This window comes from Pogoniulus pusillus, chromosome 29 (assembly GCF_015220805.1).
Source record: "Pogoniulus pusillus isolate bPogPus1 chromosome 29, bPogPus1.pri, whole genome shotgun sequence".
Lineage (NCBI taxonomy): Eukaryota > Metazoa > Chordata > Aves > Piciformes > Lybiidae > Pogoniulus > Pogoniulus pusillus.
Window position 1 is genome coordinate 17,072,377 of NC_087292.1, and position 21,092 is coordinate 17,093,468.

The 21,092-nt window shown below is 62.4% G+C and overlaps 2 protein-coding genes across 3 annotated transcripts; one reads left to right on the forward strand and one right to left on the reverse strand.

Annotated features, from left to right (window-relative positions):
• Positions 1-943: 943 nt before the first annotated feature.
• On the forward strand, positions 944-13,387 carry TBC1D20 (TBC1 domain family member 20). Of its 2 annotated transcripts, XM_064167717.1 has the most exons (9): positions 944-1,074; positions 4,918-5,066; positions 5,719-5,904; positions 6,966-7,046; positions 7,726-7,912; positions 8,608-8,709; positions 9,748-9,889; positions 10,632-10,816; positions 11,232-13,387. In XM_064167717.1, the coding sequence occupies exons 1-9, from the start codon at positions 1,040-1,042 to the stop codon at positions 11,449-11,451; spliced, it is 1,287 nt and encodes a 428-aa protein (XP_064023787.1). In that variant the 5' UTR covers positions 944-1,039; the 3' UTR covers positions 11,452-13,387. The 2 variants fall into 2 exon arrangements, with proteins under 2 accessions (XP_064023787.1, XP_064023788.1); XM_064167718.1 differs by lacking the exon at positions 4,918-5,066.
• Positions 13,388-16,367: 2,980 nt separating this feature from the next.
• SOX12 (SRY-box transcription factor 12) lies at positions 16,368-20,632 on the reverse strand. The gene has a single exon (XM_064167726.1). It carries the CDS (start codon positions 20,614-20,616, stop codon positions 19,729-19,731), a length of 888 nt encoding a protein of 295 aa, XP_064023796.1. The 5' UTR covers positions 20,617-20,632; the 3' UTR covers positions 16,368-19,728.
• Between the last annotated feature and the right edge of the window lie 460 nt (positions 20,633-21,092).

Genomic DNA, 21,092 nt, shown 5'->3' on the forward strand with positions numbered 1-21,092 from the left:
GTGGTAAGGATACAGGAGGGGAAGTTGTGTGCCCTTCACGTGTACCTCGTTGTGGGATCTCGGGGGTCAAGAATGTTGCCATAAAGTCAAAACAGATGTTGACAGATGTTTGGGGAAAGAAATTGTTCCTCGTGTCCAACCTGAACCTGTCCTGGTGCGACTTGAGGCCCTTTCCCCTCTTCTGTTGCTTATTCCTTGCGGAAAAGCCCAACCCCCACCTGGCTCCAGCTCCCTTCAGGGTGTTGTAGAGAGCAATGATGTCGCTCTCAGCCTCCTCCAGCTCCTTCAGCTGCTCCTCCCCGGCCCTTTTCTCCAGACCCTTCCCCAGCTTGGTTGCCCTTCTCTGGACCTGCTCCAGCCTCTTGGAGTGGGGGCCCCAAAACTGAACCCATGACTGAAGATGTAGCCTCACCAGAACCCAGTCCAGGGGGAAAGCTCCTGCCCTATCGCACTACAGCTGATCCAAGCCAGGCTGGTGCTGGCCTTGGCCACCTAGGCACACGCTGTCAACCACCACCTTCAGGCCCTGTTCCGCTGGGAACAGCGCAGGTGGTGAGAAAGCTGGGCCATGTTGACAGTCCTCTCACTGCGCTGTTCCGGGCGGCCCCAGCGGATGGGTGTTGGCAGCCGGCGCTGCCCTTAGGTCTGCGTGCACCCCGCGGCTCGCTGCTGAGCCCTAACGGGAGAGAGAGGGGCCGAGGCTGCCTCATGGGGTGGCAGCGGTAGATGCACTACTCCCGCTGAGAGAGCCGGGGCGGAGCCGCTCCGGTCGCTGCCCGGCGCCGGTAACCGCCCGGCCGGGACGCGGCCCCCACGTGCCGTGCGCTGCCCTCTGCGCCTGCGCGGCCCCGCCCCGCGCGCTGCGCCCGCGCCTGGCGGCGCTGTGACGTGGCGCGCGCGCCGGCGGCTCATGGGAGGGGAAAGGGAGGGAAGGGAGAGGGCTGGGGGCCGGGCGGGGAGGGGAGGTGCAGAGCCCCGGTCCCATCCGGTCCGCTTCACCGGTCCGGTATGCGCCGAAGCGTTTGGGGACTATGGCCCGATGGAGCCCGCCGCGCAGCGGTGTCGGCGGTCACGGTAAGGGCTGGGCCGCGTCGGGCCTGGAGAGCGGGGGGGCCGCTGGTCGGTTTGGAGTGCGGGGCCCGGAGCGACCCCTGCGGTTGTGGCGGCGCCCTCTAGCGGCAGGGCGGAGCGCGGGGCTGTGCTCGGAGGTGCACCCGCGGGACCGGGCCCGGGGGCTGCCCGGAGCCTTTCGCTGTGGAAGCGTTGCTCGGGGCGGGAGCGGAGTCACTCGCTCGGGCAGCCAGGGAGCAGCCTGCGCTGCGGTTTGGCAGCTGCCTGACGAGAGGCTGAGGCTGCTCTGCTCTCCGGGCTTCGTTTTCCTCTGCCGCACGTCGCGGCAGCAGCGGGGATGGAGGACGGGATTCAGCAGCAGCGCGGGGGCTGTCTCGGCTTCGACAATCGTTGTGTAAGCGTCGGTGCCCGGTTGGAGCGCGGGGCTGCTTCGCTCTGCGGAACCCAACTCCGGTCCCGGCGGTCATGGAGTTCCAGAATCGTTTTGGTTGGAATAGACCCACCGAGCCCAGCCGTTAACCCTCCCCGGCCCACTCCGCCTTCTCTGCGCTCCGCTGGCGGCTGTGCTCGGGGGGTGGGGGGGGGGTTGCCGTGAGAACGGGGCCAGGCGCTGGCTTTAACCGCGGAAGTAAAGATCCACCGGGGCCGGTCGGGTGGAGCTTCCGTGAGGGCAGCGTCGGAGTTAGGGAGCGATGAGCCCAGAGCTCGGAACTCGCCTTCGTGCCTCTGCTTCCGAGTGTGACTAATTCGGCGAGCTCAGGCTGTGGGGGTGCGAGAAAAGGGTCTTCGAAGCTCCCAGTGTTATGGCATCTCTCCCCTGTGCGTTTAACCCTGGGGCGTTTGCCGGTGGATCTTAAAGGAGGAGCCCACAGTGAGTGCTGCTTCCTTTATCTGACCCTTAAGCTGTGCCCTTCCTTCAGCCTGCGCCTTAAGTTCCTCGGGTCCTTACTTCGTGCTGCTCCTGAAGTTCTCTCTGTGCGGTTTTATTTCCCTCTCCCTCGGCTTTGTCTCCTCCTTCCCTTTTGGTGTCTCCGTGCAGCAGGGGACGGACGGGGAGCAGGCGGCGGAGCCGAGCTGCTGTCTCTGTTCCTCTGCTCACAACTTGGCTTGCAGAGGGCGTGGGGAAAGAGGCAGAAGGTCGCTGAGCGAGGGAGGGGAAGAAGTTTCAGTGTTAGCGACAGGGACTTGGCTGTTTGGCGCTGAAACTCTGCCGTGGGCTGTCGCAGCTGGTTTGCAGCCCACAGGTGCTGTTAGAGAAGGGGCAGCAGCCACCCCTTGGCCCGCCCCGGTGTCCTGCTGCCTGCCACGCAGACACCTCGGAAAGTGGCACTGCCGGCCAGGCACTCGCCAGGCAGCTCCCCGGCAGAAGAAGGCTGTGCCGGCAGGGCGTGGGGAGAAGCAGCTGAGTCTTCATCCAGATCTTTCCCCTCCTCCCACCCCAGATCCCATTCGGCCACGTCGCCGAGCGAATTGAGTCCCAGCAGCAGGAGTTGGAGCTGTTGGAAAAGCCTGGATAAGGGCTCCATGAGCGCTGGGCAAAGGCTCCTCGGTGGTGTGGCATGTCAGCCCTCTGGCTTCTCTCCTTCCAGCAGCACAGACAAATTCCATAGTCCAGTGGGAAATGGTGTCCCGGGAAACTATCTCTGTCCTGAAGTTCATTTAACCCTTCTGAAACCAGATTGCTCCCCGTGCTGGTGGAGTTGTTCCCTTCCCTGCCTGCCCCCAGCCACTCGTGCTCCATAGAGCAGTTCTGTGTGTTGAATCCTGCCTCACCCCGGGGTGCTGAGAGCTGCCAGGTGTGGGGTTGTAGGCACAGAAGTTGATCTGCTTCTGATCCATGCAGCAAAATTCCGTCCTCCCTTGTGACTTCTGTCAGTGGAAATGCACAAACTTCTCAGCCTGGCATAGTGGAAAGTGTCCCTGATTGTGGCAGGGGTTTGGAACCAAATGATCATTAAGGTCCCTTCCAATTCACACCGTCCCCTAAATGCCCCTCCCTGGGGTGGCTGCCTCCAGGAGCCACTCTCTGGCTGGGAGTTGGTGGGAACACAAAGTCCTGCTCTGAGGAAACACTTGACACCTGAGCTGGCAGCTGCGTCAGAGAGCAAACAGTTGCAGGGTGGCCTTGTGAGGCTGCCACAGTCCCAAACACAGCCATCCTCTGTTGGGGAATGTGGGATCTGAGGGGGTGGGATCCACTCGGGCAGCTGTGACGGCTCCAGAGCAGGAGCAGTTTCCTCCCTTGGTGGGACCAGTGGAGTCATGGAGATGTGGAAGGATGAGTGAAGCCTTGGAGCCATGAAGTCCTCACTTGGAGCACTGTGTCCAGCTGTGGCAGCCCCAACACAAGAGAGACATGGACCTGCTGGAGTGGGTCCAAAGGGGGCCATGAAGGGGATCAGGGGGATGGAGACTCTCCTCTTTGGAGGCAGGCTGAGTGAGCTGGAGAAGAGAAAGCTCAGGGAGACCTTAAAGCCACATTTTGGTATCTGAAGGAGACCTACAGGAAGGCTGTGGAGGGGCTGTGGGGATAGGATGAGTGGCAATGGTTTGAAACTGGAGAAGGAGAGGTTTAGGTTTGACATCAGGAGGAAGCTCTGCACAGTGAGAGTAGTGAGAGACTGGCACAGGCTGCCCAGGGGTGTGTTTGAGGCCCCATCCCTGCAGCCATGCAAGCTCAGCCTTGCTGTGGCCCTGAGCAGTTTGCTGCAGCTGGAGGTGTCCCTGCTGCCTGCAGAGGGTTGGACAAGATGCCCTTTGAGAGGCCCTTCCAACCCCATGTAATCTGTGAGGTGTCCCCCACACTATCTCTGTGCAGATGGGGGTGGTCAGCTGGGGTGGTCCCTACCCTGTGCCAGCCATGCCCTGTCCCCTCCCCTCCCTCGTGCGCCTGATGGAGCCGTAAGAGGGCATTTTGCCCACCCTGCTGTCAGCTGCTGCCCTGCCTGTGGCAGATTGCCCACCACAGAATCACAGAGTTAACCAGGTTGGAAAAGACCTCTAAGGTCATCCAGTCCAACCTAGCACCTTCTAATTAACTAACCCCTGGCACTAAGTGCCTCAGGCAGCCTCCTCTTCAACACCTCCAGGCACGGCCACTCCACCACCTCCCTGGGCAGCCCATTCCAATGCCAGTCACTCTCTCTGCCAGGAACTTCCTCCTCACATCCAGCCTAGACCTGCCCTGGCACAGCTTGAGGCTGTGTCCCTTAGTTCTGTTGCTGCTTGCCTGTCAGCAGAGCCCAACCCCACCTGGCTACAGCCTCCCTGCAGGCAGCTGCAGGCAGCAATGAGCTCTGCCCTGAGCCTCCTCTGCTGCAGGCTGCACCCCCCCAGCTCCCTCAGCCTCTCCTCACAGGGCTGTGCTCCAGGCCCCTCCCCAGCCTTGCTGCCCTGCTCTGGGCACCTTCCAGCACCTCAGCATCTCTCCTGAATGGCCCAGAACTGGACACAGCACTCCAGGTGTGGCCTGAGCAGTGCTGAGCACAGGGCAGAAGAACCTCCCTTGTCCTGCTGCCCACACTGCTCCTGAGCCAGCCCAGGATGCCATTGGCTCTGCTGCCCACCTGGGCACACTGCTGCTTCATCTTAAGCTCCTCTCTCCCAGCACCCCCAGGGCCCTCTCTGCCTGGCTGCTCTCAGCCACTCTGTCCCCAGCCTGTAGCACTGCTTGAGGTTGTTGTGGCGCTTGGACTTGTTAAACCTCCTGGCATTGGCCTGTCCCCACCTCTGCAGCCTGTGTAGGTACCTCTGCAGTGTCCTCCTGCCCTCTAACAGCTCCACAAAAGCTCCCAGCTTGGTGTCATCTGCAAACATACTGATGCTGGACTCAAATCCCTCTTCCAGATCATCAGTGAAGATATTAAACAGGACTGGGCCCAACACTGATCGTAAAATCCCAGTGTCAGGGGCTGGAAGGGACCTCCAAAGCTCATCCACTCCAACCCCTGCCAGAGCAGCAGCTCCTAGAGCAGATCACGCAGGAGCACATCCAGGTAGGGTTTGAATATCTCCAGAGAGGGAGACTCCACAGCCCCCCTGAGCAGCCTGTGCCAGGCTCTGCCACCCTCACAGGGGAAAATCCTCCTCATGTTTAAATGAAACTTCCTCTGCCTCAGCTTCCACCACTGCCCCTTGGCCTGGCACTGGGCATCACCCAGCAGAGCCTGGCTCCAGCCTCCTGGCACTCACTTGCACATATTGATGAGCATTGCTGAGGCCACCTCTCAGTCTCCTCTTTTCCAAGCTAAGGAGCTCCAGCTCCCTCTCCTTGTAAGAGAGATGTTCCATTCATGTTCATGTGGAACTTCCCATGCCTCAGCTTCCACCACTGCCCCTTGGCCTGGCACTGGTCATCACCCAGCAGAGCCTGGCACCAGCCTCCTGGCACTCCCCTGCACATCTTTATAAGCACACCACTAGGGCTGAGGAGGAGCAGGTGAGGGAGCTGGGGCTGTGCAGCCTGGAGAAGAGGAGGCTCAGGGCAAACCTCCTTGCTCTCTACAGCTCCTTGAAGGGAGGCTGCAGCCACGGGGGGAGGGGAAGGGTTGGGTCTCTTCCAGCCGCTCTGCCCCCAGCCTGTAGCGCCGCAGGGGTTGGTTGTGGCCCTAGTGCCCTCAGCTGGTGTCCTTTGTGTGACTCTTCCAGACTTTGACGCTAAGGAGAAAAGGAAAGTGGCGGAGATCCAGAAGGCGCTGAGCAGTGAGCCCATCGACGTGGCGGCGCTGCGCCGCATGGCCATCAGCGAGGGCGGGCTGCTGACCGACGAGATCCGCCGCCAGGTGTGGCCCCAGCTGCTCAGCGTCAACACCGACGACCTGCCCCCGCTGCCAGGTAGGCAGCAGCCCTGCCAGCACCGCCAGCAGGCTGCTCTGAGGGCATCACAGCAACTCAAGGGGTTGGAAGAGACCCAAAGAGCTCATTGAGTCCAACCCCCCCTGCCAGAGCAGGACCACACAATCTAGCTCAGGGCACACAGGAACACATCCAGACAGGGCTGGAAAGGCTCCAGAGAAGGAGACTGCACAACCTCTCTGGGCAGCCTGTGCCAGGGCTCTGGGACCCTTCTAGGAAAGAAGTTCCCCTTGTGCTGAGCTGGAACCTCCTGTGCTGCAGCTTCCATCCATTGCTGCCTGTGCTGTCCCAGGCAGCAGTGAGCAGAGCCTGTCCCCCCCTCCTGACCCCCAGCCCTCAGATACTGATAAACATTGATTCAATCCCCTCTCAGTCTTCTCTTCTCCAGACTAAGCAGCCCCAGGGCCCTCAGCCTCTCCTCCTCAGGCAGTGCTCCAGTCCCCTCATCATCCTCACAGCCCTCTGCTGGACCTTCTCCAGCAGATCCCTGTCCCACTTACACTGGGGAGCTGGATAGTGTGAGGAGATCAGAGCTGCTGGAAGACAGCATCTGACTCCACTCTGCTCACACAGAGCTACCTGTGCCAGCAAATTCTTCGTGCCCGTGGGGAATAGGGGCTGGTTCTGAGTGATTCCTGCTCCATAAACTCTGCTTTGTGGTCTCCACTGCCTGTCACACCCTGCTGAGTAAGAAATGGCTGCTCACGTCCAACCTAAACCTGCCCTGGTGCAACCCGAGGTCGTTTCCTCTTGTCCTGGCACAAGCTGGAGTGGAGGAGCAGAGCTGTTGCCAGGCTGCTGGGAGCCTGCTGGCAGGTTAAGCATTTTAACTTCAGCTCTTTAAAGAAATAACTTCTCAGCTCCTGCCACCGAGGTGCAGGGCACAGGGCTGGGGAGGACGTCCAACCGGCAGGGGGTGATGTGTCTGTGCATGCAGCTTCGTTCCCCTCCCCCCCAGCAGGCTCTCTGCTGGCTCCCTTGCCCACCCCTCCTGCTTTGCACGGCTCGGAGGTAACCTCCATTCCTCCTCTCGTCGGCAGGGAAGGAGCTGCGGGAGGACAATAAGGATTACCAGCAGGTGCTGCTGGACGTGCGCCGATCCCTGCGCCGCTTCCCGCCAGGTGAGAGGGCAGGGCCCTGCCGCGGGGCTGCTCCTGCCTCCCACCCTGCTCAGGGCATGCTCCGAGAGCCTGGAGCTGCAAATGCTCTTCCTCAGGAGCTTACAGCAGCCTCTTAGAATCACAGAATGGTTTAGGCTAGAAGTGACTTTGAAGGTCGTGGAGCCCAAGCCTTACCCCAGCACTGCCAGGGCACTGCCAAGCCATGGCCCTCAGCACCACAGCTCCAGGGGTTTGAAACCCCTCCAAGGGTGGGGACTGCACCACTGCCCTGGACAGCCTCACCCAGGCCTTGACAACCCTCAAGGTGGAGAAATTGTTCCTCTTATCCAACCTAAACCTCTCCTAGTGCAGCTTGAGGCCATGTCCTCTTGTCCTGTTGCTTGTTTCTTGGGAGAAGAGCCCCAACTCCCACTCCACAGTTGTAGAGAGCCAGAAGCTCTCCCCTCAGCCTCCTCTTCTCCACACTAAACAATCCCATGTCCCTCAGCTGCTCCTCCCCAGCTGCTCCTCCCCCAGTCTGTTCTCCAGACCCTTCTCCAGCTTTGTTGCCCTTCTCTGGACTTGTTCCAATCCCTCAATGTCTTTCTTACGGTGAGGGCCCCAAAACTGACCCCAGGAATGAAGGTGCATCCTCAGCAGTGCACATGTCCCAGCTCACCACGACCTGCTGTCCCCACAGGTATGCCAGATAAGCAGAGGGAAGGGCTGCAGGAGGAGCTCATCGATATCATCCTCCACGTCCTGAAGCGCAACCCCCAGCTGCACTACTACCAGGGCTACCACGACATCGTGGTCACCTTCCTGCTGGTGGTGGGGGACAGGCTGGCCCCTGCTCTGGTGGAAAAGCTCTCCGTGCATCATCTCAGGTACTTGGTGGCCTCAGCTGGAGGAGAGGAGGAGCCACCTGCATGTCCTGGAGCTGTGGGCACAGTGAGGTCAGCCTGGAAGGCAGAACCTTGGGTCAGGACCCATCGTGGCCGTACCCAAAGGGCTGCTGTTGGAGCAGTGTGACCACAACACTACCACCTGTGGCTTTGCAGGGAGTTGAGCTCCAGGGAAGGGGTAATTGAGGGCTCTCAGTTCTTCTGAAGCTGAGGGAGCCCAGCCCCATGCATTACTCATGGTTCTTCTCCATCTCTGCTCCTGGGTGCTGGCTCAGCACTCTGCCTCCTGCTTGCCTGGCACAGCCCTGGGCAGAGTGGTTGGTGGCAGCACCACCCTGAGCCCCACATGCTGCTTGTGGAGAAGCTTCCAGCTGGGCACTGCTTTGGAGAGGTTCTCCCTCTTCTCCCAGACTGAGAGTTAGTTTGAGGAGAGGCTTCATGATCCATGTGTGCACTGGGGGAAGTCATCTGGGGCCAGCAGGGTTGTCTGGGGCCAGCAGGGTTGTCTAGGGCCAGGTTTCCAGCCCTACCTGTCTCAGAGAGGCTGGCCCAAAATTCCCAGGGGCTGGAATGACAAAGCTGCTCGTTGCAGGGATGTTCATTTACCTCCTGGCTTCTCTGGAGGAGACCTCACTGATAACAGTTGCCTGATGGAGCTTCTCTTAATCTTCCCTCAGGGATTTTATGGAGCCAACGATGGAGAACACTAAGAACATCTTGAATTACCTAATGCCCATCATAGACCAGGTGAACCCTGAGGTGCACGACTTCATGCAGAGGTAGGCAGAGGCTCCCTCAGATCCTCCTGGCTCTCCCTTCTCTGTCTCCATCTTTTTTGCAGCAGCTTAGGGAGGCTGTGGATGTCCCCTCCCTAGAAGTGTTTGCGACCAGGCTGGATGAGGCATTGAGCAACCTGGACTGGTGGGAGGTGTTGGCTGGCTCTGGCCAGCCTGATCTAGTGTGAGGTGTCCCTACCCATGGCAGGGAGTTGGAACTGGATGATCTTGAAGGTCCCTTCCAACCCAATCCCTGGTTCTATGAAGTATAGTCTGGGCAGGTCAAAGCAGAAGCAGGTTGAGCCCAGAGTCCTTTTCTGGTGTCCCTGTCACGTTTCCTGGCCAGGATGTCTTTGGGCACCAAGCTTGCTTAGGAACTCCCAGAAATGAGTAAGCCTTCAGGATGGAAAAGAATCAGAAGGTTTGGCTTTGCTGCAGGGCTGAGGTGTCCTCAGGGCAGTGTGTCCCAGGGGCCGCTCCTCCTGAAAGCAAAGCATAGAATCAGTCAGGGTTGGAAGGGACTGCAAGGAGCAGCCAGTTCCAACCTTCCTGCCATGCCCAGGGACACCTCACACTAGATCAGGCTGCCCACAGCCTCAGCCAGCCTGGCCTCAAACACCTCTAGCCATGGGGCCTCAACCACCTCCCTGGGCAACCCATTCCAGCCTCTCACCACTCTCCTGCTCAGCAACTTCCTCCTCACCTCCAGCCTCACTCTCCCCACCTCCAGCTTTGCTCCATTCCCCCCAGACCTGCCACTCCCTGACAGCCTCAAAAGTCCCTCCCCAACTTTCTTGTAGCCCACTTCAGATCCTGGAAGGCCACAAGGTCACCTGAGAGCCTCCTCTGCTCCAGACTGGAGAAGCATCTGGACATAGGGTTTGGGTTTGAGCCCAGCAGTGGCAGGAGCTGTGCTATGAGCGTAGACTGAGCTCTAGGTGCTCAACCAGGTCTGCCTCCCTTTCCAGCAACCCAGGAGCATGTCAGCAGTGGTGCCAGGCTGCTGGCAGCAGCTGCTCTAACAGCCCTTTCTCTCTGCAGTGCAGAGGTGGGCACCATCTTTGCCCTCAGCTGGCTCATCACCTGGTTTGGGCACGTCCTGTCTGACTTGAGGCACGTGGTGCGATTGTACGACTTCTTCCTGGCCTGCCACCCACTGATGCCCCTTTACTTTGCTGCTGTGGTAGGTACTGCTCAGACTGGTGGGGCATTCACTGGGAGCTACTGGTGGTTTGGAGCTGCCAAACCTGGTCCTGCTGCTGCTGCTTGTGTCTGGCTGCACCCCCACGCTGCCAAGGGGACCCCAGGGACAGTGGTGCCTTTGGTGATGGATGCAGGAGAGCTCAGGGCAGCCTGGAGGTGACCTCCATGAGGTAGTAAGACCTGATGTTTGCTTTTTCTGGCTCCACTGCTGGGCACTTTATGGGGTGCTGAGGACAGCCCTGTGCTGAGTGTCCATCAGTCCTTCCTCCCGTGGGAGATCCAAACACATCTCTGCTGCTGGGCAAGCCACAGAGTTAAGCCCTGCTGAGGTTCTGCCCACATCTCTGTCTTGTCAGAGTAGGCTAAGCTTAGAGGATGGACCTAAGACCCTAGGAAGAGGCTTTCCATGGCCTCAGAGCCTCAGAAAGAAGGGGCTGGTGTTTCTTCTCCCCAGGAAGAAGCTTTCCATAGACTCAGAGCCTCAGGAAGAGGAGTTTGGTGTTTCTTCTCCCCGGGAAGAAGCTTTCCATGGCCTCAGAGCCTTGAGAAGAAGGGGTTGGTGTTTCTTCTCCCCAGTGAATGCTTCCCTGTGGTGTGTCTCCTTGAGGTGGGCAGGTCTTTGAGCTGGCAGTGAAATGTGGGTCTCTTCCAACTCTGGAGTGAGTGCTGAGAGCCATCTCTGCTTCCCCAGCACTGCTCAGTGCTCTACCTCCTCTCTGCAGATTGTGCTGTACCGGCAGCAGGAAGTGCTGGACTGCGAATGTGACCTGGCCTCTGTCCACCACCTCCTGTCCCAGATCCCACAGGACCTTCCTTATGAGACTCTGATCAGCAGAGCCGGGGACCTTTTTGTCCAGCTGCCACCATCTGAGCTGGCCAGGGAGGCAGCCCAGCAGCAGGCAGAACGGTGAGTGCAGGCTGGTTTGTGTCCTCCGGCACTGGCACTCAGGGAGGTGGTGGAGTCCCCATCCCTGGAGGTCTTCAAGAAGCCTGTGGCCATGGCACCTGGGGCTGTGGTTTGGTGGCCATGGTGGTGTTGGCTTGAGGGTTGGACTGGGTGGTCTTAGAGGGCTTTTCTAACCTTAATGGTTCTCTGATGTCCCACATCCTCTTAGTGGGTTTTTCCTCACCGTGTCCAAGGCCAGGTTGGGAGAAGCTTTCAGCAGCTGGGCTGGTGGAAGGTGACCCTGCCCATGGCAGGGAGGGGTTGGAACTGGGTAACCTCCAAGGTGCCTTCCAACCTAACTCATTCTATGACTTCTCCTCCCTGGCTGGTCCTGTAGCTGGGGGGGACCTTCCTTAACCCACTTCTTCTCCCACAGAACCGCAGCTTCCACCTGTAAGGACTTTGAGCTGGCATCAGTGCAGCAGAGACCAGACACTGTGTTGAGACAACGCTTCAGGGAGCGGCCCCGGGGGGAGGAGAGGACAAAACCCACCTTGACAAAGCCAAGGACCAACCACTATGTCAGGCTGGTACTGATAGGGCTGACAGTGGCACTGGGGGCAGCTGCCCTGGCCGTGAAGAGCGTGCTGGAGTAGGCACCCAAGTTCGAGCTGCAGATCTTCCCTTGAAGCCAGAGCAAGAGACCCTCCCTCTCAGCTCCTCCTGCCTGCTGGCAAGGGCTGCTAGAGGGGACGTGGCCAGAAGCCACCTGGCTGAAGATGGCTTTTCACTCTTGGCCTTTGCGATGGAGCCTGCCAGGAAGCAGCCCAGCAGGAACCTTCTCACACCACCTCTCCTTCAGGGGTGAGCAGACACTGCCACTGTCCCCTGAGGAGCCAGAGGGACCCAGCTGCGCGCTGCAGGCCGTGCACAAGTGACTGCAGGAGCAGAGAGCCACGTGTGGGCTGTGCCAGAGCCATCCCACGGTGTCCCCTGGGGAGCATCGGCGGGAGCGAGGGCAGGTCCTCGCCTAGGGGAGGGCACCAGGGCAGGGTTTGGCTGAGCTGCACGTTGGGGAGGTTATTGCACTCCTGCAGCACAGGGCAGCCCTCTGGCTCTGCATCCAGCTTCACCCAGTGGCCTGCCTCTTCCCTTTCTTGCTGGTAACCTCTGGGTAGAGCCAGCCCTTCCACAAAGCCCTGCTATGGGCTTCTCTCCAGCTCCTTCTGCTTCCTCATCTTCCCAGCCTGGTCTGTTCATGGCTCGAGAGAGGGGCAGGAGCAGGGCAGAGGGAGCTCAGCTCTGGGGCACTGAGACTCCTCCTCTGGTGGTTGTCCCTTGGATCACCGAGGTGAGACCTCGCCCTGCCCAAGGTAAGTGCTGTCATGTGCCAGATGGTGTCACCAGGAGCAGCAGCAGCAGCACCAGTTGCAGACTGGTTTGACAGCTCTGGAAGGCTCTAAGGGCAGGGAAAGGCTTTCTCCATCTCTGCACAGGACACTGTGTCACTGTGGGTAGGACATCTGTCCTGCATCTCCCCCATGAGCTGCTCAGTGTCACCCCTCAGAGCAACACAAGTGAGGGAGCTCCCCAGAAAGGCCACCCCTGACCTCTGCCACCCCTTGTCCCACTCCTCACCCATTTAACCTCCCTGCACTCCACACTAAACAGAACTCTTCTGGCCAGCTCAGCGTCCTGCTGAGACAAAGCCAACAGCCGCTCGATGCCTCTACCTCTCCCCTCAGCTGCTAAGCCTCCCACAAGTGCCCTTACCTGCCCCCTTCAGCCCCCTCCTTGCTTCCTGCCATCGCTCTGTGTGCCCAAAGCCACCTGTGCCACGCCTGGGGGGCCGTGCCCAGGAGATGGTGTTGCTTGAAGAGTCAGGGAGAGGGGGAGAGAGAAAACGTGTGCCCTGCAACAGCTCAGCCCCCTCCTGGCCCAGCCCGCTTCCCTCCTGGTTCGTGACCACCTCTGGGTAGCTCCTGTGGGTGGTTGCTGTCACAGGGGCTGTGCCTTTGTCACCCTCCTGCTGGCTGGAGGACCTGCGGGCTTTTGCCACACCTCGCTCGCATTTCCCTAAAGCAGGGGAGTTTCCTTTGCCTCTGGGGGGTGTGAAATCCACTCCTGCAGGAGCAGGACGGTGCGATCAGTTCCCTCTGCCTCTCACTGCTTCCAGCGTTGTCCGTGCCACTGCTGAGGCCCAGGAGCTGCCCCCTGGGGCCCCTCTCCTAGCGTGGTTGAAGGCAAAGCCTGTTTCTGCCCTTGGCACCTCTCAGGGCAGAGGGGCTGGATGATTTAGCACTTTAGAAACTGGTGGTGCAGGAGTGGCAACCTGGGGGTGCTGCTGAGGGTCCTCTCTGTAAGCTGCCCTAAAAGAGGGGATGACTGGAGCCCCCCCACCCAGGGCAGCTCCTGCAGCCCCCCACTCTCTGGCCATGATGCACTTTAGCTCCTGCGTTGTCCCCAGGGGAGGAAGGACCTTGGGAGGAGATGGTGGCGTTGGTTTGGGTGCTTCAGTTCCTCTGTACAGACCCCCCCTGTAAATGCAGATTTGTACAAACCCTCCACCTGTTCAATAAACACTCAACTCTGCCCTGCCTCGCTGCCAGCAGGGCACGGGGCCTGGGGCTGGCAGTGCCACAGCTCCCATGGCACCCTCTGACCCAGAGCTGGCACCAGCCCTGCAGACAACCTCCCCAGGGGAGGAGAAGCCAGAGCAGAGCCAAAGGGCACTTGGGTGCCCCAGTTCTGCCTGCTCTGGGTGAGGGCCAGGACCCACGCGTGCCCTCCGCTCTCCAGGGCCTTCTCCAGCCTGAGGGGCAGAGCCAGGTTGGGAATAGCCTGACCCACTGCTGCACCCAGGGCTGCAGGAGAGCCTGGGCACGGTGCCCAACTGTCCCTGCTTTGCCCGGGCTGCTCCGCTGAGCCGTGGTGGTGACTCACCACCCTTGGCCCCTTGGCATGGGTGGTGGCACAGGGCTGGTGGCCGCACGGAGCAGGTCAGGAGGGGACTATTTTTAGTTCCCTGTGGTTTCCTCTCCGGGAAGGGATCTCAGCAGTGCTCAGAGCCCTCTGGCAGGGACATGCAGGCAAAGGCTGAGGGGTCTTGGAGGGGGGCAGAGGGAAGCCTGGAAAGCTGGCAGTGCCATCCCTTGTGCTGTGGGCTTGGGCTGAGTCCGTGGCTGGGCACGATCGTAAAGGTCTCAATTAGCTTAAAGGTTCTTGATGGTTCTTAAAGCTTGACCACACCCCGAGCCAGCTCCGGCCCTGGCACGGCCCCGGCACGGCCCCGCTGCCGTGTGGCAGGATCAGGCCCCGCATCAGGCCACTCGCAGCCACCCAATCGCCGGCGATGGTGGAGGAGGAGGCGGTGGCAGAGAGGGACGCGGCCACCTTTGGGGTGACCGAGAGGCCGCTCCTTGTAGGGCACACGGGGGGCGCGGCCACCGCGTCGCAGCGATGGGAGTCACCCCCGTGCCCCCTCCCCACACCCTGCCCGGGGATGGGGCATTGCCGTGGGTGGGTGCGTGGGGAGGGGAGGGGAGGACTGGGATCGAGACCCTTTCGGTGCTGGCTGCGGCGCTGAACAAAGCCCTCACGGGGGGAACGTGCAGGTTGTCCCCCAGCACCCCCTCACCTTGGCCGTCCTCACAGCTGGGGACATGTTCATCCTTCCATCCTTGTCCACGATCAGGGCTCTGGGGTGGGGGGGCCCAGCCCAGTTAAGGTTTGCAGAGAGCCCACCCTGAGCACCACCCCAGTGCATCGCTGGTGCCCATCGCTCTTCTCCCCCGGGCTGCCCCCATCCCGTGTCCTCCCAGAGCTGTGTGCTCCCCACTTACCTCGGGGGGGGACAGAGGCCTTAGCACATCCTTCCCTGTGCCCATGCTGTCACAGGCAGCTGCCCTCTGCTGTCCTTCTGTCCAGGAGGGATCCCACAGCACCATCCGCCGGTGGGCAGCCCCTGGCACTGTCCTCCCCGCCGGGGACTGAGGTGGGGGGTGGCAGAGCGAGGGCAGTGCTGGGGCAGAGGTGAGTGAGTCCCCGCTGCAAGGCCAGGACTGCTGCGCCCTGAGGCGCTGGCACTGCGGGATTGGCATGTGCCTGGGTGGGCAGTGCCAGGCACTGGGCACCGATTGATCCATGGCCAGGTCAGGAGGGCAGCAGCGGTTCCTGGTGACCCGGGACCCCACCAGGCCGTACCCACGAACCCTCCCCTGCTCCAGGTGCTGTCCCCAAGCAGGAGCCTGGTGCCATGGCTCCCATTGGTGCCATCTTGGGGCATCACTGTCCCCGCAGCTACAAGCTTACAGCTGGGGCACCCCAGAGCCCGGGGGTGTGCTGAGTGCTGACCCAGAGCGGGCGTAGCCCGTGGCGGGGAGGGAGAGCTCGGCCACCTCCTCAAGCCACCTCCATCCCACCCCCCCGCCGGGGACCATCGCGGTCCCCAGCACTGCTCGGGGCAGCGGGAGGGGCCGCGGTACCCAGGGATGCTCGGGGCTCCCCTTGTTGCCTTGGCAACAGCCGCGGGCGGGGCCTGGGGGGGGGAGGGGGGAATGACGCAACCGATGCGTGTCCCCTGTGGTGTGTCCCCCACCCCCCAACCTGGGCCCTCCTGTGGGGCCGGACTAATGCCCTCGGACCCCGCTGCGCTGGGGTTGTGAGGCCGTGCGTGACCAGGGTGGGCACAGGAACACACCCACGGGGACCGGGTGTGTGCAGCACAGGCCGGTGGGGTGGATTCGGGCTGGGGGACAGATTTTGGCCGCTGGAGACCTCACATTCTCCTCCCGGAGACTCACACCCCGCCCTGGGAACCGCGCACACACCCCCCACACACCCCCGGCATCCCACGGCCCCATGGGGACCCCAAATTCCTTGCTGGAGACTCCACATCCCTCCCTTGGGTACCTCACATTGCCCTGGGAATGCCACGTCCCCACTGGGGATGCCACATCTCCTTTGGGGGGGTGTCTCACATCCCCACGGAGACCACTCATTCCCCTGGAAACCCCACAGCCCCCTGAGGACCCCACAGCCCCCCATGAACCTCACGGACCCCTATGAACCCCACATCCCCTGGAGTCCTTCATCCCCTAATGAACCTCACATCCCCCTATGAACCCCACACTCCCTGGAGTCCTTCATCCCCTTATGAACCTCACATCCCCCTATGAACCCCACATCCCCTGGAGTCCTTCATCCCCTAATGAACCTCACATCCCCCTATGAACCCCACACCCCCTGGAGTCCTTCATCCCCTAATGAACCTCACACCCCCCTATGAACCCCACACCCCCTGGAGTCCTTCATCCCCTTATGAACCTCACATCCCCCTGTGAACCCCACACCCCCTGGAGTCCTTCATCCCCTAATGAACCTCACATCCCCCTATGAACCCCACACCCCCTGGGAGTCCTTCCCCTCCTTATGAAGCCCACATCCTCCTGCAGACCCCACACCTCCCTCATTCCCCTCCATGAACCCCACCTTCCCCTGGAAGGCTTTCACCCCCCTGAGGACCCCACGCCCCCACCCCCCGGGGCGGCGCAGGAGCCGCAGGAGCCGCGGGCAGCAGAACCAACAACACTTTTATTCCATAGTCACGAACAGTCGGGATAAAACCTTCACCGAGCCTCCGGGGAACCGGGGCCGGCCTCATCCCCCCACCCACCCCCAACACCCCGGGACGGGGGGGCAGGGGCGAGGGGAAGGCTGAGCCTTGCCTAAGCCAAAAAACCCTAAACCCTTATTTTTTTCCACCACAACAGCTACAGGAACCCTTCACTAACACAACACTTAGAGAGGTGACCCCCGAGCGCTGGCGCCCATCCGGGGTCCCACCAGCTCCGGGGACCGCCCCTAACCCCGGCCCGTTTGGCCGCCGCCGCCGCCGCCGGCCGGGGCAGCTTCTTCCTGAGAGAGGTTTGGTTTATTATTATTATTAATTATTATTCATTATTATTATTCATTATTATTCTTTGTCTCTAGTGATGGCGGGATGGCACACGCACCCCCGCTCGCACACGCGTGCCAGCCAGCAGCGGGCAGCGGGGAGGTGAGGGGCGCAGCGGGAGGAAGGGGCCACACGCTGGGGGGGGGGTGGGGGGAGGAGGGAGGGAGAGAGGAGGGAGCTTGGAGGGTATTTGGGGGGCGGGGGAGGGGAGGGTGTCTCTAATCACTACCACCACACGGCACAGAAAAATCCACCACTGTCCACAACGGTTCTCCCCCGACAGACACAGCCGGCGGGGTCCTGGGGAGGGGGATGGGGCAGGGAGAGAGGGGGGGACAGGGAGCAAGGGGACAAAGCGGATGGTGTTGTGCTTGTGGCTGGGGTCCGAGGAGGGGGAGGAGGGAAGACCCCAGCTCTGGCTCTGGTGCTGACCCAGAACCTGCTCCTGAGGAAACGTTTTGCCTGACAAAGTCTGGAGGAAGCACCCAGGCCCACGGGTGGCACACGGCAGGCTGTGTGTGTTGGGGCGGGGGGGGGACACTCCGAGGCCACCCGTGTCCCCAGCCGGGAAAAGGAGATGCAGCCTGCAGCTGCAGGCCCAGCAGAGCACAGGGATGATGCGAGGCCCTCAGGGGGCCTCCAGCCCTGCTGGTCCTTGGAGGGAGGCTTTGGCTCCCCCCTGACTGGCAATGGGAGGCAGGGGGGGGCGGCAGCAGCCCCCACGCCCTTCCCAAGCACCCTTGGCCACAGCGGGGGGCAGCTGCCTGCCCGAGAAGGCACCGAGGTGCTGGGTGAGATCTGTGCGCCTTGGAGAGCCCCGGGACACCCCAGGGGACCCCCCAGACTCGGCTCACGCGTGGGAGGGGAGGCAGGGAACATCCCTGGCACAGGGCTGCCCAGGGGGTGGGAAGGCAGAACCCCCCGGGGCTGGCAGCAGCTGCCGGCGTCGCCGCTTGCCCAGCGCTTATTTGGCTTTTCCACCTTGAGGAGGGCTGGATCCGGTGGGGAAGGGCTTAGGAGGGGGTGGGGACGGGGACACGCTCTAGAGGGGGTACACGTGTCTGAGGCGTGGCACCCACCTGGCACCACAGGCTGGCACCGCACCGGGGCTACCGAAACACCGCGGCTAACGCGACGCCGACACACACACAGCTACCGCTACACACCGAACACCTACGCTGCTGGGGAGGGCACCCCCAGGCCACCCGGGATGGAGCTCGCTTGGGGGGAGGGGAAGACTTCCAGCACCCCCGCAAAGAACCCAGGGGGTCACCTCGCCCTGCACCAAGGTGCCTAAGCCACCTCCGGCAGCAGGGCCTGGCAGGTTCCCCACCCCCCCCAGCTCTGAGCCACCCTGAGCAGGAGGGCAGGACCTGGGCTGGGAGGTGATGCCCTTCCCCCAGCCATGGCTCTGTCCAGCTCTATGGCAATGGGGAGGCAAAGCCCTGAGTGGGTGCCCACAGCCCCCAGCACCCCACTGCCCGGGGAGGGTCAGAAGGGGCTCCTGCTCCCCCAGAGCCCTTGGGGAACAGAGACCATGGGGGACCATCAAACAGTGGTCCCTTGGCCAAGCTCTTTGGCCATGGCAACATCCCCAGGGCTGGCAGCCTGAGGTGGCCAAGGTGGCCACACAGCCCAGCCCCTGCCCCACAAGCGCAGCCTGCGGCAGCCACGTGCTCGGCGGCAGCAGGCGGAGGAGGCTCCTTGCGGGAAGGAGCCATCAGGAACAGCAAAGGAAAAGGCGGCTGGGGGAGCCGCTGCAGCACGACCTTCCCTGCCAGGAAGCTCCTTGACAGCACCTTGGGATGCCCTGGCTCTCGGCACAGCTGGCAGCAGGGCATGGAATGGAGGAGCACCATGCCGGAGCATCACCCTAGCTGTGCCCACCGCCGGCTCTCAGCCCAGCTTGGGTGGTTAAGGCAGGCTTCTCCCAGCTTCCCTTCCCAGCTTTCCTGCCACCCTGGCAGCATCGCCCACCGCCAGCGGGCACGGTGGGATCAGCTCCACCGACCCGGATGAGCCAGCCCGAAGTGGGTCCTGCTCGGGCAGTGGGTCCTAGGCTAGATCTGGGGCTGGGGGCTCTGGGAAGGGCTCATCCCTGAAGGGGTCTGGGGTGGCTCTGGGCACAGCCTCCCTGTGCCCGCCCGCCTGGCGAGAGGAGCAACACAGCCTGCTGCCGCCACGTGCGCGTCACGTGCCAGCAGCCTGGCTCTGCCCGCAGCCGCCGGCGGGCAGCGGGCAGCGGGCAGCGTCCTGTGCCACCCCCGGCCCCGGGCCCGCCTGGCTTCGCTCCCCTCCTTCGGCAAGCGAGAGGAGAAAGATCGAAGCTGAGCTTGAAATGGAGTCAAGAAGCCAAAGGAATTGGGCATTCCCCGAGGATCGGGGAGGGTGGGGATGAGCACCGAGAGCTGGGGCTGGCATGGATGCCCCTTGTGCCTGCAGGGAACGCTGGGCCGGTGTGGGTGGCCCCAGTGCCTGCAGGGGCCACGGGAATCGGGGGGAGGGGGAGAGGGGAGCAATGCCCGCAGGGGCCACAGGGATGGCGTGGGGCCCCCACTGCCCGCAGGGGTCACGATGAGGATGGCGTGGAGAGGGGGGGGGGCCCCCAATGCCCGCAGGGGCCACGATGGTGCTGGGAGGAGCCATGGCGGGAAGGAGCGGGCACTGACAAGGCAAACCCGAGGGGATGTTCAGCATTCCACGGACAAACAACCGCGGCGGCCAGGCGAAGAGCCGGACAGACGGAAGGACGGAGGAGGAGGAGTGGGTGTGTGCCGGGAGGGGGTGGGGATGGGGTGAGCAGGGAGCTCTGCCTTCCAGCGGCTTCAAGGCAAAATACCTGATTCCTGCATGTAAACAGCTGGTTTCGGCTCTTTTTGCTTGGTTTTTTGTTTGTTTGTTTGTTTGTTTATCCTGGTTTTTGGATCCGACCTGATTGCGGGGGACAGGGAGGAGAGTTACCTGCGGAGCGCCGCACTCAGTAGGTAAAGACCAAGTCCGAGATGCTGGACATGAGCCAGTCCCCTGCTATCATCTCCGTCACCTCGGGTGTGCAATAGTCCGGGAACTCGAAGTGTGAGGAGCTTCCCCGTGGGAAGAGGTCGTGGTCCTTGTCGAAGACAGACCAGTCCAGGCCACCACTGGTGGAACCAGTGGCCACCCGCCCCGGCAGGACCCCCAGCAGCTCCTCCTCCAGCTCCTCGTCGGAGGAGCTGAAGGAGGAGGGAGGTGACCCAGCTGACATGGGAGAAGGGGACCCACTCTCCGGAGACCTCCCCGGCTCAGGGCAGGCGGCAGCGGGGCTCGGGGGCGCGGGGGGCTCCTGGGAGCCGCACTCCCCGGTGGGTGCCATGCCGGGTGCCGTGGGGCAGTCCTCAGTGGGCACCTCCTGAGCGGGTTCCTTTGGGGCATCGTGGCCGGCGGGCGTCTTGGCCGTCTGCCTGCGGCCGGTGGAGACGCGGCCCAGCATCGAGGGCTTGATCTTCACCGGGAGGCGCGGGCGGGCCGCGGCCGTGCCCACCTTGCCCTTTTTCCGTGGCCGGTACTTGTAGTCGGGGTAGTCAGCCATGTGCTTGAGGCGCAGGCGCTCAGCCTCCTTCACAAAGGGGATCTTCTCCGAGTCATGGAGGAGCTGCCAGCGCCGGCCCAGGCGCTTGGAGATCTCAGCGTTGTGCATGTCCGGCCACTGGTCCATGATCTTGCGGCGTTCGTGCTGGGACCAGACCATGAAGGCGTTCATGGGGCGCTTGATGTGCCCGCTCGGCGTCTTGCACCACGCCGGTTCCGTGTCACGGGTGGGTGACGGGGCACAGGGCTCCCGCCGAGCCTCAGCGCCCCGGCCCCGCGGGCCGCGCTGCTGCACCATACCGGGGCTCGGTTCCCCTCCTCCTCCACCGCCGCCGCCGCCTCCTCCACCTCCTCCTCCTCCCCGCCCGCCGCCGCCGCCTCCCCGCCCGCCGTTACCCGCCGCGCCGCGCCGCCCCCATTGTGCGGAGCGGGCGGCGGCGGCGGGGCGGGGCGCAGGGGGCCGTGCCGGGGACCGGGGGCGCACGGCGGGGGCGGCTCCGCCGGGGCGGCGGCTGCTGAGGTGCTCCGGAGGGGCCCTGAGCCGGGCCGGCGGTTACCGACTCCGGGATGCTCCACAGCGATTCAGTCCGATGATGCTCTGCACTGGCTCCGGGATGCTCCGGGAATGCTCCGTACCGGACCCGAGATGCGCAGTACCGACTCGGGATGCTCTGCACCGACCCGAGGATGCTCCGGAATGTTCTGTACCGGCTCGTGGATGTCCTGCACTGGTCCAAGGATGCTGCGGGATGCTTTGCACCGGCTCCAGGATGC